Raw genomic sequence first — 19326 nt, 5'->3', positions numbered from 1 at the left:
GCGAACAGCTGTGTGGTGTTTACCTGCCTGCCAGGTTAAATCACAACATAGCTGTATTCTTGTTTTATATTATTCACTATTTAGTGTATAGCACAAACCTTTTTTTTATCACATAGCTCAAAAATTGATATAAAGCAAGCATTATGTCACTAATTTATCTTAATTCTTTATTATAAGTCTTTTGAGAAAGTTTTTGCATCCAGACTAGTAATTCATATTTGTATGCCTGCCCAGACTGGTGTTAGTAGGGTCTGCCTTTCTACATGGCAGAGCAGGAGGACAGTTTTTCATGCATGATGAAATTCCACACAAACATGGAACCAGTCAATTTACTACATGCAATCTGCCACGAGATTGTATATATATGGTATCTCTGTGAAAAATGAAGATGTTTATTCACATCTCTTTACCTTAGGCACCTAAACTGAAACCAGTCATGTAATACAAATGACTGGTACCTCTCACTAGGAGAATTCAAACTCTCCTCCTTGACTCTAGAAAGGCAGAGAGAGTTTAGACTCCCAAATTGGACACTTCTTTCAGTGATGGTAAAAATAACCCCCACCTTTACTTACTCCTTCATGTTCCCAACTAAAATGTCTGCCCTAGTGCGATTATGACCTTTGTGCCTTTTATTTCATAGAATCACACGTTTCCTCCATATATCTTGTGCCCTAGCTAATGCCTTTCAGCATCCCTGTTTTTCAGGTGAGCCTCGCTGCCCATTACCTCAATTAGAGCCTAATATATATATAAAACCAACACAATTCCTGACATTTATCCTCAGGATTATTTTATAGAATGTCTTCTTTCAAGAAAAAACAAGTACCTTTGAAAACATTTCTGATATTATTATGTAAAAGTAAGTAAAAACAATATTGATTTTATTTAATCTAAAAGTATTTTTCTATGTTTAAAGCTAAACTTGTAATTTCAACTCCCTCTACAGTCAGTCACGAGCAATACATCTCTCAGTGGTGTATTTTAAACGAGTTACATTCTGCACATGTCTGATTCTCTGCTTTGGCTACCGAGGGAATCTACATAGCAAGGTCAATGTTTAAATGTCCACAGTTAGGTTAGATAAATCCCATCCATAGAACTTAATGAAAGAACAACTTGATTATTCGAAATCTCTGTGAGGCAGCATGATTAGGAAAAGTGTTCTCAGATCTGTGCTAATCTCTCTTGAACACTGATTGTTTTTCAAAAGCCTTTGGGTTTCTTTCTCAGTAGTGGAGCCAAAAATAAAAAGTGACCATTGAAAAATTATGCTATTTACTAGAAAGTCTTCTTAATAAATAGAGAAGATGGAAAAATTTTTAATTAAACTGATAATTTCTTTTAAATTTACTGTCAAAAGTTTGCAGCCAATTTTGACTTGCTCTCATCCAGGGTTTAAGGTACTTTAAGCACACAAAGCCCAATCAAAACTCACAGAATTACTTCAAAGAAAATGGGCATTTGCAATTTTTCTCATGCGAAACAAAGACTACAGAGATAAGAAATGGTGTGTGTGTTTGCTGAGTGCTCTTTTGTAACCATTGCTTATCTGAGAAAAAGCAGCTGGAGATTATAAAGTTGTAGAAGTAGGTGAGGTGAAGGTAGCTGGACAGTTTCATTTTTGTTGGAGTGTAACTGAGTCAGACACCAATTTTATCAGTGGAGGGGTGGCTTTTGTATTCCCTTTGAAGTCTACAAGATCATGGAGGTTTAGCAGGAGACTTTAGGTCTTTATGATGATCGTTTCCACACAAGACAAACAAACACTAAAAATACAGCTAGCCAGGTGCTGCATGGCCTCCAACCAGGCCAATTTGGCTACTTCCAACACTTTTAGGATCTGAAGGCTGCAGGCAGTTGTCCCAAGGCCAAAAGACAAAGGTGCCAATGGCAGCGCCTGCCATATGTCACTTCTGCTCCTTGGTCGGCACCTGGAGCCCTCCTCAGAGCACCTCAGCCCTAACCTAACCCTGCCTGTGCCTGTTTTGGGGTGAGCTCTGTGGCATTGCTGTCCCTTCTTTACCCGAAGGAATTAGGCATGGAAAGGGAAGGTGACAGCTAGTTCGAAACACAGGGACAAAAAGGTTGATAAAACGACTCTACAATCAGTACTGTAGCACCTCAGCCTTTTGGGAGGGTGGGTAAATGTTGTGGGCAGCACAGATTTGGACATGTTCTGGTCGGATCGATCCCTCTTAAACATCTGCTGCTGCTCCCCAGATCCCACAGGGATGAGAGCATTACTCACAGCTTGCTAATCTGGCAACTCCACGTCAGGGTCACTGGAAAGAGGAAAGGGAGACGGAGACCTCTGCGTCTGAGTCACCCTTTTTTGCCCAGCCCTCACCTTGCATGATAAAAGCCCTGCAGCCACAAACACCTGGGTCACAAACCTTCACAATGCGGCCCTACTTTGGCATACATGCTCTTCTTATAGTGACTGTTACCCTGAGTCCAGCGACTGCCCCAGCATGGAGTGAAAAAAATACCACTGGAGATGTCTATCCCCCTCTGTGGGATCTTGCCCCTGAAAACCTGCTGGATTTCCTAGTAAAGGACAACAAAATTGTCATCAATGCATGGAACTATCAAGAACGACTGGGGGTGTATAAGAACTTGCTAAACTCTTCAGCCAAATATTTTACTGCCTTTGGATCCCAAAATTTTGGCAATATTCTCTGGGGATTACCATTGCAGCATGGGTGGCAATTCCGTACAGGTATGAGTTATGTCCTTAAGGTGCTGGAACAGCTAAGTGTTTACCAGACCCACCTTGGGTCATCCTTTCCAAGGTTTCTGCCTCGCAAGCCCAGTATAGCCTCAGACGGTGTAAATTTTGAGATACTGAGCTAAGCTGCCGATTTGAAAGAGAAATCCTGAATGAAGGGAACACCCTTGCCTTGTTGAGCAATAGCTGTTAAACTTCCTAGTAGGAAAAGGTATTGCTAAACATAGGACTGGTCAGAATCCAGAAGATCTGTGGTTTAGATGGGCAATATTTCAGTTGGCTGAAAATCTTTGAAAAGGTATTCCCAGTTGCTTTACAGTAGGTAGATTTTAGGTCCTGCGCTCTGCAGTGCTGTTCTTAAATTGTTAACTGATAGGCTTTTTTTGGTTGTTAATGTTATGATCTTTTATTGGTGGTTTGAGTTTCATTTCTAATACAGATAGTCGAAAGTCCACCTCTCCCTCTGAGAATTTGTTTCCATTTGCCTTTTTTGATCAGTTTAGGAGTAGCCTCTTTATTTTCTAAATGTTTTTTACAAAAATTATAGATTGTTCTGTTTGTTGGGTTTTTTTTGGTTTGTGTTTTTTTTTTTTTTAAATTATGTCCAAATTCTAATGGCTCATCCCCCAAAAGCTGGTTGTTATCTGGGGCGGTCATTCTTGTTTGCTTGTTGGCCACCCCAGGGAAGCAGACACAGAAACACGTGTGAAAGGTCCTTTGAGGCTAAGGCTGCAGTATCTTATCGAGGGCTTTATCAGAGAACGTGTTCTTCCACATGTTGCTTCACACACAGCTTGCAGTGAAGCTTTCCGTTCAAAGCTGGAGTTGACTTGCCTTGTTCTACCAACTGGCAGAGATGGGAAGAAAGGAATAATAGTCAATGATGTTTTCAGGAACTTGTGCCTGGTTGTATCCAGGCATAAGCAAATGCATCCGTCTGCCTGTTTTCTTTATTGGTTGCAATCTGTAGTTTTGTGAGGTGGTGTTTGGCTGAAGCCGTATGTTTGGAAGAAGCAGAGGCGCTGCAGCTGGTGGTGAAGGAAGGCTGCCAGCATTTAGTCACACCTAATGGAAAATTAACTGCTAAGTCAAAATGAGGAAAAGGAGGAAAAGGAGGTAGAATAAGCAAAAGCCAAGCAGGCAACTAGCTGGCAAACAGACAGCAGCAAGAAGAATTTGGTTGGAGTTTAGGCAAGCTTTTTCCTCTTTCCCTTCTTTATGTATAGGAAAAGAAAGAGAAGATGAAGAGGATGGCTGGTGCAGCAGGAGAGTTGGCCCAATGTGTGGCAGAGGCAAAGATGTTTGGATGCAGAAGCTACGCTTGAGTGGTGACCTGGTGGAAATGATCTAGTTATGTAGGGTGGCCTCATCCACAAAGTGAAGATGTGCCTGGTTGCAGTGACAGTTCCCAAATAGAGATGAGGGACACGGTGGGTGAGAGGAAGATTTGCACCTGGTTGCACAGACAGGTAAAGACCTACTGTCACCTGCCAAAGAGTCATAGGACTGGTCCTTAGGCAAGGAGATATATTTTTGAATTTACATGATCAGAAGGTTGAAAAAATAGAAGGAGAAATATCACATGGCTGGAAAGAGTTTAACAGTAAAAAATATAAGAAGTTGAAGGATAAGTGGATAAGGGGGGAAGAAAGACATAATTTTGGTGAGTACAGTAGTGAGGTTAGCAACTGGCTAAACCTAATGCACATAGGCAGCTCAGCTAGATTAGTGAGGAATGACTGAAGCATTTGTGTATCAACATAATAGGCTTGGGCAAGCAAAAGCAGGATTTGAATTCATGGTGCAGGACAGCAGATCCTTGAAAATGCTACAAAAATTTTTGCATGAAGAATCCTGTCTGGTCATGAAAGTTATGTTGCTTGAGAAAATATTTTTGTGGATATGATCCTATATAAACCGTAAAGAGCAAGTGAAGCTACTATTTAATGAGTGGTACAAAGATCTGCAATAATCTACTCATGGACATAAAATGAAATCAGTAATTTGCCTAAATTTACAGTAGACAATGATGTTGAGACAGCATGGCTGATAGGAATGAGATTGTGGAAATAAAAATTGTCACTTGGGAGACAGAGCTAAACGGAGAGTCCTACCTACACAGACAGAGGAAACTGGATGGTCTCTACCCCCACTTGGAAGGACTGACATACAGAAATACAAGTCCAGGAGCAAGAACTTTAAGAAAGATTCAGGTGGTATTGTATGTCCGAAGAGTAGGAAAGGTTGTACCTATATTTAAGAAGAAGGAAAAATGGGATAAGGACATAAAAAAATCTATTTCTTTTACATCAGCAGTAGGTGAGACATTAGAATAAGTGTAGAGGAAAGAATATTAAAGATATGGAGCTAAATAGAAAAAGGGATGGAGTGCCGCTTACATGAATCGAAGGTAGATTGTGTCAGACTAACTGGATATTTTCTTTTATGGTATAATTGATGTTTTACCGAAGTCCAGAAATGCATTTCCTCCCTTTGTATAATCAAAGCATAGAATGAAAGTTTTTAATGACACTTTAAAAAATAAGAATGAAAAGGGAGATTTCAAATCTGGTAAGGGAACACTTAAAGGAGAGTTTAGTGATGAGTGTTGCTAAGGGAAGTTTACAGCTAAGTGGAGGATATGCTCAGAGTTTTTCAATTATCATTCTTGAGAACAACTGCATTTAGCTTTTTCATTAACAATCTTGCCACAAAAAATAGCAGAGAAATCTTGCTGATGAGGTTGCACATAGTTGCTAATGACATACAGCTAGGAGGCACTGTCAATACAGAGAAAGACTGAGATAGCTTGGGTAGACCTGAAGACTGAAATAACAATCATGTTAAGCACAGGGAACAGGAGGGAGCAGAGAGGAGAAACCTGGAGTGTAGACCTGGAAGTAGGGTTAGTGCTTCCAACTCCAAGTCATTTATACATATAATTATCACCGATACTGCCCGGGACTCTTCATTTTCCCAAAACACCTAGGCTAACAATCTTTGGTAAATCTCATGTGCAATTCTTCTGCAACATTTTGTCGTCTTTTTCTTCTTTTCCTTTATCCTTCCCATTCATCCCCTTTGCACACCAGTGAACTACTGCTGCCTATTTCTGATGCCCTGTGTCAAAGTAAAATCTTGAAAAAAAATCTTTCTGTAAATATTAAAAAATATAATTTTTCATTAAAAAAACAATATCCTGTTGAACTGCATTCCTCACCACTGCAAGTTCATGCTCTCAGTGCTCTGCTACTGAAAGATACAGGCTTGAGCAGCCAGCATGCCCCAAAGCACAAGCTCTGTCCAGTCAGCTAGAGAGGATAATTAGGGTAACCTGTACGCACATGGTTCATGATCATCTCTTCTTCTCAAGTAAAAAGTATCAGAAAATTTGGTTTGGTTTTTAAAGAATGTAATGAGGTTTATTTCTAATCTGACAAGTGACAATGTTGGCATTCAGCTGACTCGTCAGAGAGTAAGTGCTCTGCAGGGCAGAGTTTGGGAGCTTCTAGAATAGTTCAAGTCGTTGGACCTGACCATGGTAATTTCACGTCATACACTTAAAGCAGACTTCCTGACTCACTACATGACTAATTACCACATAATGTACACGTACATTATGCTTTCAGGAATTAGCCTATTTCTCCACATCACATGCTTAAAGTAAAATACGCCTTACATGCTGTCACGAATAATTGTGAAATGTCTTGTATGTTTGCTACAGCACAGATGCTTGAAAATTCTGCTAATCAGATACAACAACGTTTGCATGCTTAGCTTCACAGTAAGGCCATGTTTGTATGCATCATTAAACTGGAAGGGATTCTGTATCACACAACCCAATTAGGTGAGACAATTACTAGCACATTTAATTTGTGCTTTTCTGCTCGTTAAGCAGCTCTCCTACGCTAGTAGCCCTGCATCTATTGAAAATGATGCATTAGCTATGCATGTGTTTATGTCCGTATGTGCATGTATATTTATACCTCCATAAAAATATCACTGTGATGTCCTACTTTCAGACAGTTCCATAAATTCTCAGAATACATTTACAGTGAGGAATAAATTGAGCTGTAAACCACAATCAAATTGCTATGCACTGCATGAAGTATTGACTGAGAAATTCAACTACTCTAGGAACAGTAGTTTATGAGGCAAAGCAACAGTAATTGTTCTGCTTCTCTGAGCAAAATTCTGCATGCTTTACTCCTATATATTTTTTTTCATCTCAGTGTGATTTCTTGTGTGAAAAAGATTGAGAAGTGTTTGGTGTATTATTTCATTTGATTCAGGCAGATTAGCAGATCCTTCCAGTGTGACTTCCTGTGGCTATGAAGATGGAGACCTCCTGTGCATATCTGTAAGAAGCTGGTGGTCCTGTAAGTATACGCTGTTACACTGTTCTTCCCCAAAACGCGATTAGTGTCCTAGAAGGCAATTTAGAATCTTTCTTCCCCTTAGACTTCTGTATTACAAAGTAATTCCAGTGCTACATAAGTCTCCATTGAAAATTTGCAGCAAGACACCTAAGTGTGAGTGAGTAAATGAAAGTTAATTGACTTTGATAACTTATTTGAGGAAGGAAAAAAATGCAAATTTACAGCCTTAAAAATGTTTACACTGCAAAAATGCATGTAAAAACACGTGGGAAACACCATGATGGGTATCTATATTGGTAGACATTTGTAGAAATTACAGTTTTCAATTACTTCAGAGCAGATTTGTTCAGCTTAGATGCTAGTACTTCAAACTAAAACTTAATGTGAGAATGTCATGCAGGAATCTTTGTGGTTCTTGCATCACCCTCAGTAATAGAAATCTGACAGGACTTTTCTGCCTTCAGTTGCACCTCCACAACTTCACTGTGATCAGTAGAATGAAATAAAGGGAGACTTTGTGCCCACGATATCTAAATAACTTCATTACCTTCATAGCACTGACAACATTTATCTAGCAGGCTTTTAAGTACCCAGCTGAAACTCAGTTAATACTTTGACCTGGTGTACATGAGCTATCAGACAATTTCTGTTCTCTTTAATATTGGCTTTGGAGTTCTAGTAGGCTGAAATTCTGGAAGTTTTTTCATTATTCCAATAAGTCACAACAAACTGAAGATGGAAAGAAGTGTAAAGATCTGAATTTCCAATGTCAATGCCACCGACATTCTCAGTGTTTTCCTCATTATCTCTAAAAATACACATCCAGATCATTCAGTCTTCCCAAAAAAAGGAAACATTCAAATTTCCTGGATAATTTTGATGATTCAGGCCATTCGTATGTTGCCCTGTTGAACCAGAGGGATCATGTTAATACATGGTTTCTCTTAGCCTGAGAGACACAAGAATTTAATTTGTAAAAATGTATATCATAGGTGTAGTAGGAGAATGGGTCTATCCATTGCAACTAAGCAAATATGCATTGCAGGAAGCAGTGTCATCTCAATGATGGTGGTATCAAATTTGGAACCACCTTTGCACTAGGCAGAGCAGAGAAAAGGCAAAGTGACAAACTCTACTGAAGGACCAGCTGTGAGCTAACTCAGCCATATGTGCTGTTGGCATCACGCCTGGTAGATGTGGCAGAGCACCTTATTCTCCTGTGGAACATAAGGGTAGGTCCACTGCCAGGATCATGGGAGAAATAATAGTGCGTGAGACAGGATACTATAACCAGGTTTTTACATAGAAAGGAAAAACCAGTTGTATCCACTTCTAGCTAAAATCTTTGCAGAAGAGGAAAGGAAGTGATCTGGAATGCCACATGCAACTCAAGGGTATCCACTTATTGTTGCACAGGGCAGCCCAATGAATAACACTTGTAGCGTCAACAGAAAAGGCACCAATACTACAGTGCTCACTGTCTCAAGTGCAAGAACATGTGTAGCCTATTTCCCTCTGGTATTTTTACAGTCAGTGTCTATATGGAAATAGATTCCTCAAACAAAAGTGCATACCTAGATTTCCACAGGGTTCATCTTACAACGCAATTTTTTTCTAAGCCCATGAAAAAACATAAACAACAGTTAAATTTACTCATTTGATAAATAAGAAACATTTAATTAATTTGCCTACACCCAAACCAAGTAACATATTCCAACCAGTCCAATAGAATCCCCCAAAGGATATTTTTGCTTCCATTATTCAAAAGATGAATGAACACATTATTTTAAAAACCCTAAAATTTACTTTTTATCTGATCTAGGTCAAAGTCAATATTTTTAGACTCCCTTTTTTTTTCTGAAACTGGAACTCTGACTCTTTGGGAAAGTTTGTCTTTTATTTTTTCAGAAAGAGAACTGACAGATAGGATGGGGGGCGGGGGGAAGACAAGCCTGACCTATAGGTTACAATCACTACTTGTATCTAAAGGCAATAAAATGATGGAAATACTTTTTTAAGGAGGTAAAAGGCCTTGTAAGTCCTCCAGTTTCAATATTCTTTCCCTTCCTAGGGAAGGGAAAGCCTCATGTTCTTTTTCCTCTAGCACATTTGCCCTCCATCACTTCCGTCCCTCACACCCTCAGCTTCCCTGCCGTCCTGTCACAAGTCCCCTTTCCACCAGACCTGCTGGCAGGCTGCAGTGAGCAGCTCTGTCCCTTCCCTGCCACACAAGCACTTTCTTGTAGAGGCCCTTGGAATGAAGCTTCTGGCTGTAAGCCAGCAATTACATGTGTGTATCTTCAGGTGATCAAAGATGTAAGCATAGAGTAAATTTAAAATGTAAATTTAGAGTAAAACCAAAGCTCACTGTGATACTCACTCCAACTATTAAGTTCAGTTTCCTGTCTCTGTGGGTGACTAGCACTAGGTGTTCCTTGGGAAGGTGTCCCATGCAGTGACAAGTAAGAAGGGTCATTGCATAACCCTGTGCAAGCAGAGGACCTTCCTGGAACAGAAACCACCACCTTTACTTTCTCAGTGTTAGCATTCCTGCTCTTCACTACTAAACACTGCACATTTGCATGATACTAATTTTGTTGCCTCCAGAAAATGTATAAACTCAGCCTTGATTTACCCTATTGCAGCAGGAACGTGCAAAAAGTCTTTCAGACTGCACAGAAACATCTCTTACATCTTACGTCTGAGGATGTAAGTGGTTTTGGCTGGCCTTCAAGGGCAGCCCTCCCTGGCGTGAGTAGTCATACGAAGCTGGGAATGAGCTTAAACCAGAAACTCACGTTTAATACGCCCCAGGATATATGAGACACTCCCTGCTTAAGAAGTTCAGTCCTTTTTGCCTAGAATAATATTCAGTATAGTCCTTTCCTGCATTGTTTTCTGCCCTCTGAGTCCCCCAGGCAGGTATAAATATGTAATATATGCAAGCCCATTTAAAAGAATGTAAGTACTTTCTGATGTGAAATCCAGGTTTCAACAGTTCTCATGAAAATAGTGAACAAGAAGCAAGACCCAGCTGAGCAATGACTCCCAGTGTGACACTGTCTTCTCGTCACTTGGGACTTCTCCTTTGCTCTTCTGACTGGCCATACATTTCCTCCTGAATACCCAGCCAGGCCCACATACAGGAGGTGGAACAATGGTTTGCCATGAGTAGGACAGGGATACGTGGTAGGTGGTCAGGTTTTGATGATTTTGGTCCTCACTGCTGGGACTGTGTACAAAATACCTAGGCAATCCGTGGCCCTGAGACCAAGCATGAGTAAATGACTCCTCAGTGCAATGGCTCAGGAGTACCCACACAAGAGGGAGAACAGCAGGTCTCCAGGTTCTTCTTCACTGAAAGTTATTAAACTTTATTTCTACAAAGAGGACACAATTAAGAGGAGAATTTAAAATCCTCCTTTCAAATGAGGAATATCAAATAGCCCTATGGGCACTCTCACTGGAGATGTGGTCTGGCACAGGTGAGAACTGAACCTGGGTTTCCTACATGCTAGGTCTGACTGCTCCAACTTATGGATCAGACCAAAGGAAGCCATCATCCTAAAATAAATCTAAACAAATAAACAGAGACCATTTCCAAGAAGTTTTCAGTGAGCAAAATCTTTTTTAAAAGCAAAATTAGTATTTTCCAGTAAAATATCACTAGTATTTGCCTTTTCCTTTCTTACATGCCTAGGATGCATAGAAAAGGTTTTTTTCAATGAAAATGATATTCATGGAGTACCCCTTAGTCTTTCTGTACTTAGTTTGCAACTAATATTTGACAGACTTTTGATGTCCTGTCCATGACAATCTATAAAGATCTAACTTTTTTCAGTTGTTTGTCCTTTCCTGCAAAGTATAGCACACTGTCAGCTCATGCAAGGCTATTAAAGGACAATGTATAAATGAATACTGCAAATCATATCTAAATCAATACTGATATCATCATTAGTGCATTTCAGTCCATATGTCCCACTGCTGAACACAGTTGTATCAGTGGCAATTTGAAACGGTTGCATTTAGTATGGGAGAGTTTTCATTTTTCTATGCAGGAATTTTTTATTTGCTTGTGGTTAATACCTCCACCTTTTTAATTATTGTTACAGGTATGAACTACTACCTTGCTATCATACCCTTTCTGGGGGCAGTGGAGGCTGGCCTCTTTGGGCAGCTGCAGTACGAGATAGAAATATTGCCACCAGAGGAGCGAAGAGCTGATTTCTGTTACAGTGTTGCCGACTGCCGGTCTCGCATTCCCAAGCTCATGGATGAGTGGAAGGCCTATTTTGAAGTAAACAATTTTACTTTTTTTTCATATTTTGTCGGAAATGATACCAGAATATTACTTTTAAAAACTATTATTACTGTTATTTGTAAGATTCAGAGAGTTTGGTTTGCTTTCAATAACAGCTTGATATAAAAGTAACAAGCAGAAAAAATTAAAAGCATGACGTAAAGTCAGTCAGAGATAAGAAGGCCGGGATTTTTACAGGTTATGGATTTTTTCCTTCCTTTAAGATAATTCTGTATTTTGGAGTCTGGCCCAAGAGACTGTTTTGTTAACAGCTATATTTGTATTCTTGCTATACTGCTTACATTAGCAATGCAAAATAAGCATGCGAGATAGAACATTACCCTTGAGAAATGGCCTTGCGTTGGTTTTATATGGTTCATTTATTCCTTTGAACATCTAAAAAACTGAAAATGCTGAAACTTCATTCAGAAGGACACTTATTTATGCAAGTTTCTCTTTCCTCCTCATTCAGCTGTTCCCTAATCCCAAAGATGACAGTATTTCTTACTGCATAGATTCAGTAACTATTTTTATAGACAGGCTGCTATATTCAACATTTTCGTTGGTAGTCAAATAATCATAGAATCATAGAATCATTAAGGTTGGAAAAGACCTCTAAGATCATCGAGTCCAACCGTCAACCCAACACCACCATGCCCACTAAACCATGTCCCTAAGCACCACATCTACTCGTCTTTTAAATACCTCCAGGGATGGGGACTCCACCACTTCCCTGGGCAGCCTCTTCCAATGTTTAACCACTCTTTCAGGAAAGACATTTTTCCTCACATCCAATCTAAACCTCCCCTGGCACAACTTGAGGCCATTTCCTCTCGTCCTATCGCTTGCTACTTGGGAGAAGAGACCGACACCCACCTCGCTACAACCTCCTGTCAGGTAGTTGTAGAGAGCGATGAGGTCTCCCCTCAGCCTCCTTTTCTCCAGGCTAAACAACCCCAGTTCCCTCAGCCGCTCCTCAGAAGACTTGTTCTCCAGACCCCTCACCAGCCTCGTTGCCCTTCTCTGGACACGCTCCAGCACCTCAACGTCCTTCTTGTAGTGAGGGGCCCAAAAGGGAACACAGTATTCGAGGTGCGGCCTCACCAGGGCCGAGTACAGGGGCACCATCACTCCCCTACTCCTGCTGGCCACACTAGTTCTGATACAGGCCAGGATGCCCTTGGCCTTCTTGGCCGCCTGGGCACACTGCTGGCTCATGTTCAGCCGGCTGTCGACCAACACCCCCAGGTCCTTTTCTGACAGGCAGCTTTCCAGCCACTCTTCCCCAAGCCTGTAGCGCTGCATGGGGTTGTTGTGGCCGAAGTGCAGGACCCGGCACTTGGCCTTGTTGAATCTCATACAGTTGGCCTGGGCCCATCGATCCAGCCTGTCCAGGTCCCTCTGCAGAGCCTTCCTACCCTCGAGCAGATCAACACTCCCGCCCAACTTGGTGTCGTCTGCAAACTTACTGAGGGTGCACTCGATCCCCTCATCCAGATCATTGATAAAGATATTGAACAAGACCGGCCCCAAAACTGAGCCCTGGGGAACACCGCTCGTGACCGGCCGCCAACTGGATTGAACTCCACTCACCACAACTCTCTGGGCCCGGCCGTCCAGCCAGTTTTTGACCCAGCGCAGAGTACACCTTTCTAAGCCGTGAGCCGCCAGCTTCTCTAGGAGAATGCTGTGGGAGACAGTGTCAAAGGCCTTGCTGAAGTCCAGGTAGACCACATCCACAGCCTTTCCCTCATCCACTAGGCGGATCACCTGGTCATAGAAGGAGATCAGGTTGGTCAAGCAGGACCTGCCTCTCATGAACCTGTGCTGGCTGGGCCTGATCCCCTGGTTGTCCCGCACATGCCTTGTGAGCGCCCTCAAGATGAACCGCTCCATAATCTTCCCCGGCACCGAGGTCAGGCTGACAGGCCTGTAGTTCCCCGGATCCGCCTTCCAGCCCTTCTTGTAGATGGGCGTCACATTGGCAAGCCTCCAGTCATCCGGGACCTCCCCCGTTAACCAGGACTGCTGATAGATGATGGAGAGTGGCTTAGCGAGCTCCTCCGCCAGCTCCCTCAGCACTCTCGGGTGGATCCCATCCGGCCCCATAGACTTGTGAGCATCCAGGTGGTGTAGCAGGTCGTTAACTGCTTCCTCTTGGATTATGGGGGGTTCATCCTGCTCGCCATCCCTGTCTTCCAGCTCAGGGGGAATTGATAATGATCAGAAAATTTAAACCTGAACAAAGTCCCTCTTGGCAACTGTGACTGAAGGTAGAGTTTTTAGGAGCAAGACTGGATTTGTTTTTTTAAGATTTTTTTTTCCTAAGCTGTATGTTTCAGAAGTTATTATAAAAGATCTACATCTCAAATAGCCATGATGATAACCATTAAGAATAATTTTCTTATTTTCTGAAAATCTCCAGAAAGTTGTGGCTGAAAGAATATAAACAGATTTTCAAGGAATCCAATATTTCAGCACAGAAGTTTCCATGGCACTCAGATGCAAAAGTCCACTGAATTATTGTGACAGAATACCTAGATTACGTGGGTAAACCCTCGCTCTGTTGAAGTCAAAGAACGGTAACTCCAATTAGCTTCAGTGGGGATACGTATTCACTTAATAGGTCTATATTAAACATCTTTTTCTCCCTATGTCAGACTTTACAGTTACTTACAAAGCAGCACATTCTAACTACTCAAAAGCAATTTCCCTTAGCTTGCAAACTTACTATTTTGTGAGGTATGTGTGTAAGTCTGAAAAATTCATCGGGTTTAAGCCATCACCCCATTTCTCTGCTTTTTTTCCTCCCTGTTGCTGCAGTATCTGTTGTCTACAGAACACAAAGCCGTGAGCCCTGCAACCTTCTCCTCCTTCAAACTGGATGATGCCCTCTGTCTCATGTGGAGGGCGCACGTCTCCTCCATTGCTTACGCGCTGCCCAAGTTCCAGGACAGGTACGGGGATGAGAGACGTGCCCAAGGGGGATCTTCCCACCTGCATGCCTCTTTGGAAGGACAGTATCTCAACAAAGTCCGCACGAGCTTTCCTACTTCAGGCCTCTACTCTTCAGGGTCTGCTCTTGCTTCCGCTCTCTCGGAGCATGGGATGACCAGCGAGAGATGGCTGCCCAGGTTGCAATGGGTGAGCAGGCTGTGGGCTTAACATGAGATGCTGATTCCTCTCTGGGAGCCAGGGCCCCAGTCAGGAGCTGTGTAGCCTGGCCAGAGGCAGTGATGCCAGGAGAAATTACGTGTAAAGTGCTGAAGGCAGCTTTAAGTCACTGTGGCACTGAGACCACTCAGGATTTTACACTGAACAAAACATCTCTAGGAAAACTGATAGACTAATGTGTTCTACAGTGGATTTCAATTATCTATTACATTTTTATTTTAATCTCTTTCAGCTTAAAATATCTCTCTGATCCAGAAGCAAGTTTCGGTGAAGACTGGGCTAATGCCGTAGATTTCATTGCAGCCACACACTTCTCTACAGATTTACAGAATATAAACAACTTCCAGGCTTTCCTGCCCCAGAGGATGCTCGTTGAAGGGGATGTCCTCCCGTCCATTAGTGACTTCAGTCCACAGCAAAACAGAGTCCTGCTTTCACTGAGAGCTCTTCACAAAGCAAATCAATTAACAGGTATGAGCCCGACCTACAAATGTCTGTAATCCATACATATTTAATATCTTGTTCTCTGTTTCTACACATTTCTCCATGTGAACACACTGATTTTTGATACACAATAGTATAAACACTTTCTAGAGACTAACAATAAAGCAGTACAGCTAAAAATACAACCATAAGTAAACAACACACCAGAGAGCAAACGCAGCAATGGGACACTGACGATACGCAGTGAGGATTTCACATGAGACAAATGCATGGTTTGCTGGAGCAGGTGATCTTACTTTTTTTTTCTCCAGTTTTCACAGGAACTTTAAAAACACAGACACTAGTTTGTGTTTCACCAGCTAATTCTGAAACCATTAAAGCTGTAAATGAAGTTATTAGATCAGTTGAGGTCATTACAAAAAAATGGGAAAATGATCATGAACAACAATTTGTGTTTCCACAAGTGTTCTGGTTTTGGTTTTTTGTTTTGTCTCAGTCTTTGGTTTAACAGAGAATATCATCTGTCCCAGCAAAACTGTATCCTTAGACAATGCTGGCTTCATCATGTTCACTAAAATAAGTTGTGCATCACCATCCAGCGGTGAGACACAGAATTACACTCTTCTGAGGTTTCAGTTCATTCGAAGGTATTGCTGGGTTGGATATTTTTGTTTGTCCTTTGTGAAGGAATGTTATTTTGGTTCTTTAAATAGAAATACACTGAAAAACTAGTATCCAGAGCTATGGCATTTGTTTTGTGATCTTCTTCTGCCTATTCATTTCAGTGAAAATTCTCTCACTAACCATATCTATAGCTAAAAAAGGCAGTTTAATGAAGCTATTCAGTGTTACAAAAGAGCATCCTCACATCACAGAGTGCTTCCTTCACACTTTCCGCATAGCACAAATAAGAATCTTAACAGCTCTATCCCATGCCTGGTAGTCTATGACACAGTTCAGGGCTTCTTGACCTACCTCCAGGAGGGGAGGGGGCACAGCAAGGAAAAGCATGACCAGCAGGGCAGCAAGGAGGAAGCAGAGCACCAGGGCAGCAGAGCAGATGAGGGCAGCACTGGAGGGAGAGAGGAAAAGAGGCGTGGATGCTGAACACCGTAGAGGGAAGGAAAGAGAGGGATGAAGAAGTTTCATGCAGGTGCAGCCATAATGAAGCCTGTAGCTGAAATCCCTTGCTTTGCAGGCGGGAGATTTTCCTGACCCTGCTTTGAAGGGATGGGTTTTGCATTCAGCTGAGAGTTAAATGCCAGCTAACTCAACCTGGTGACTGCTTTGCAGATCAGAAAAGGAGCTTTAAACTAAATTTGACTTGGGTCTGGATACACAGCCTGAGCGGGGACCTGAAACACTAGATCTTATTGCCACAAAACTCTCATGACAAAATGTGACATACTGTTTTTGTAGCGTCGGATTCCTCAAACTTTTAAATACATTCTGTAAAATGTGGAGTCCTCTTCTGGTGCTGCAAAATTCATCAGCGGATAGAGGGCCTCAGTACCTCTTAGGACAGGACCCTGTCCAACCCAGAGTGAGATTTGATTTCTTGATTCAGAGTTTGATTACTCTTTATTTTCCTCTAGCTGCCTCTGCCAGTCCAGCAGGGACCTGTATTGAGAGAGCGCTGTGCTACCTCTAAAGCTTCCTGACTCATGGACAGTCAGAAGCTTTACTTTTTATGCTCTGCCCCTCACCAATATCTGAAGGCAGAACAGCAGATGCATTGTTATTCGAGACCTTTCCTGCTGTCCTCACCTTTCCTGCGGTCCTCCTGTGGTCCTCCTAAGCAAGAGGACCATTTGCTGTCTTCTCCTCTTAACTCCTCATCTCCCTTATACAATACTGTGCAAATTCAATTCTTCACTGTTGCCAGTTTTATATAAAAGCATGTTTTGCAAGAGAATAAACTCCTCTTGGTTTTCTAGTAGACTTTTTTTTACCCTCAGATTTCTTCTGTGGGCCCTATATCCACCATAGGATTCATCAGCACTGAGAGGAGTGGGGAGCAGGCAATGACTATCCTGCAAATGAGTGCTAATGCTGGACTGGTCAGGCACACTTCCTAGAGAGCCACTGCTCATTGCCCGGATGAAAGTGTTAGGATCATCTGCTTCTTTAACTTCAGGCCTTAGCTGGCAGAAATGCAAATTCTTCATTGATTTAGAGTAAAAACAAAGACGTGCATGATTATAACTACCAGGCTGCTGCTTCATAAGCCATGAAGCTATGTGCAATTGCAGAACAAGACCTTAACATGTGTCTTCAATCATTTTGACCTGCGACACTGGTGACAAGGGAACAAGCCCTGTTGTCTATCAATACAAAAGATCCTGAGCTGAATGAATGGCCCTACACAGTTGTAGGCAATTATTACCCCATTGGCATGCTCCAGCTTTGTCTGCGTTTCACTGTCCACAGGAGAGTGGTGGGTGTTGGTTGCCAGATGTGCGCTTCATCCCTTGTGTGCTGTGAGCTGCATGTGCTCCACGTTAATTTGACAATGTCACGTTGTGTTTCTTTCCAAGGAGGATTGCTGCTGAAGCTCTGGCAAAAGGCTATGTCTACTGAAGCAGGAAGAAAAATGGGCCGAAAACTGATTGAAGACTTGGCTTCGAGCCAGAAGTTTGACCCAGTGGGAATATATAATGATTTGAAAGGAACGGATTTGACAGCGCCCAGTTTCTTGAGAAAAAGCAGTTCCAACATTGATTGATTTAATCTTCTAGCAGATATGTCTGGTAATCTGGCCTTGGTAATTTCTTACAGCAGGATTTCCTGAGTAGCCATGTGTGCACCTCTCTCATATTGAATCAATATTTTTATCCTTAATTTTCCTAATTAGCTCATTTGTTTAACTCGTTTCCTTATAAATAAAATGCCTCACAGAAAATCTTACTTTATTACTTTTTTGGACTTTATAAATAATATGTCATTATTGGAAACAAAATTAAATAAAGGCAAATTATATTCTGTTTCACTGTTTTTTTTCTCTGTATACAGGGATCCCACCAGATATGTAGTTACTCGGGTCCTTGATGGTCTAACAGATGATCACCCGAAACTTTTCTTTGAAGTTCTGATCCAAAACCAATGCCTCGACTGTTTCTCACCAAAGTCATTATTTTGCAGACCAGCTGCAATCAAATTTGAAGCTTTCAGGCTTATCAGATTAAATACTTGAGTACAGATGGATCCCCTTGGTATGCTGCTTTGCAACAAGTGCGTGCCTCACGTGGTACTGTGGAGCCAGTCCCCGAGAAGTCTTGAAGCAAATGAGCTTATTCTGTAGCGGCTCTTACATGACCAACAGAGATTTCTGGTATTTGATTCATTTCACTTACCTCAAGAAAACATTGATCTATCTATTGATTTATGCGATTACATAGTCTGTATGGCCACAGGTTGTTTTTCCATTACCCCCATGTCTAATCCTTCTTGTTGCAGCATGTCATATGTTAGATTTGGTTACTGAGGAAGAGATGCGTTCGCACTGTGTGTCCTCCTAGCGCCTGGCACACTCAGACGCAAGTGCTGATCCCGGTCTTCTGGGTGATAACACATATTGGGAATTAATTGTAACAACTTGGCATCAGAGGTTGTAGGGAAGGGGGACAAGGCGCCCGCAGGCAGCCAGGGGTTGGAGTTTCTTAGGAAATCTGCTGACTTGGATCCTTCATCCTTATGAAAACTCCCCCCAGAGAGTAGGCACGGCTGGAGCTCCCTTTCCGTGGTGGAGCGCAGAGGACGGCAATACAGCCAGTGCCTGCTGCATCCTCTCAGATTATAGCTTGCACTACAGCGTGGTTAAGAATAACACAAGCCTTAGACTCCTAAGACAAAACAAGGGAAAGCAGCTTTGCTTTGCCACCATTTTAGGTCTGCCGCACAGTTTCGGTTGTACCTGGCATCTCAGTTGGTAACTCTGTCCCATACCCCTCACTCGTAAGGAGAGATGCATGTGCCACTTGCTCTTCTGCTGGAGCACGCGGTTCCGCTCTGTTGCACTCACATACCACATTTCATTTGCAGCCGTTCTAGTGATAACCTTCCTGACACACGTACAACAGCCAAAGGTTTTCCACGGACGTTAGGGGTGAGATTTGGGCTCCCGGCCTTTCCCCCAGCACCAGAGCGGCTGAAAGAAGCTCTCGCAGCCTCGGTAGCGGCTGAGCAAGGGCCCTTCCAGCAGGGACCCTCCGGCAGGCACCTTCCGAGGCTGCCCTGGACAGCCCGCCCTCCCGCCGAGGCCGGAGCGCGGTGCCGGGGAGCGCGGCCGCGCCGCGGGT

At 42.4% G+C, this 19326-nt stretch overlaps 1 protein-coding gene across 1 annotated transcript; it reads left to right on the top strand.

Moving 5' to 3' along the window:
• The first annotated feature begins 2403 nt into the window (after nt 1–2403).
• Nucleotides 2404–18124, top strand: CUNH6orf58 (chromosome unknown C6orf58 homolog). Its single transcript, XM_009281536.1, has 6 exons — nt 2404–2722; nt 7024–7110; nt 11223–11407; nt 14234–14367; nt 14817–15055; nt 17566–18124. The coding sequence occupies exons 1-6, from the start codon at nt 2404–2406 to the stop codon at nt 17751–17753; spliced, it is 1152 nt and encodes a 383-aa protein (XP_009279811.1). The 3' UTR covers nt 17754–18124.
• The last annotated feature ends 1202 nt before the right edge of the window (nt 18125–19326 follow it).

The sequence above is a fragment of the Aptenodytes forsteri genome, unplaced genomic scaffold (assembly GCF_000699145.1).
Source record: "Aptenodytes forsteri isolate BGI_AS27 unplaced genomic scaffold, ASM69914v1 Scaffold82, whole genome shotgun sequence".
NCBI classification, from domain to species: Eukaryota; Metazoa; Chordata; class Aves; order Sphenisciformes; family Spheniscidae; genus Aptenodytes; species Aptenodytes forsteri.
This window is presented reverse-complemented; position numbering and strand designations above follow the sequence as displayed.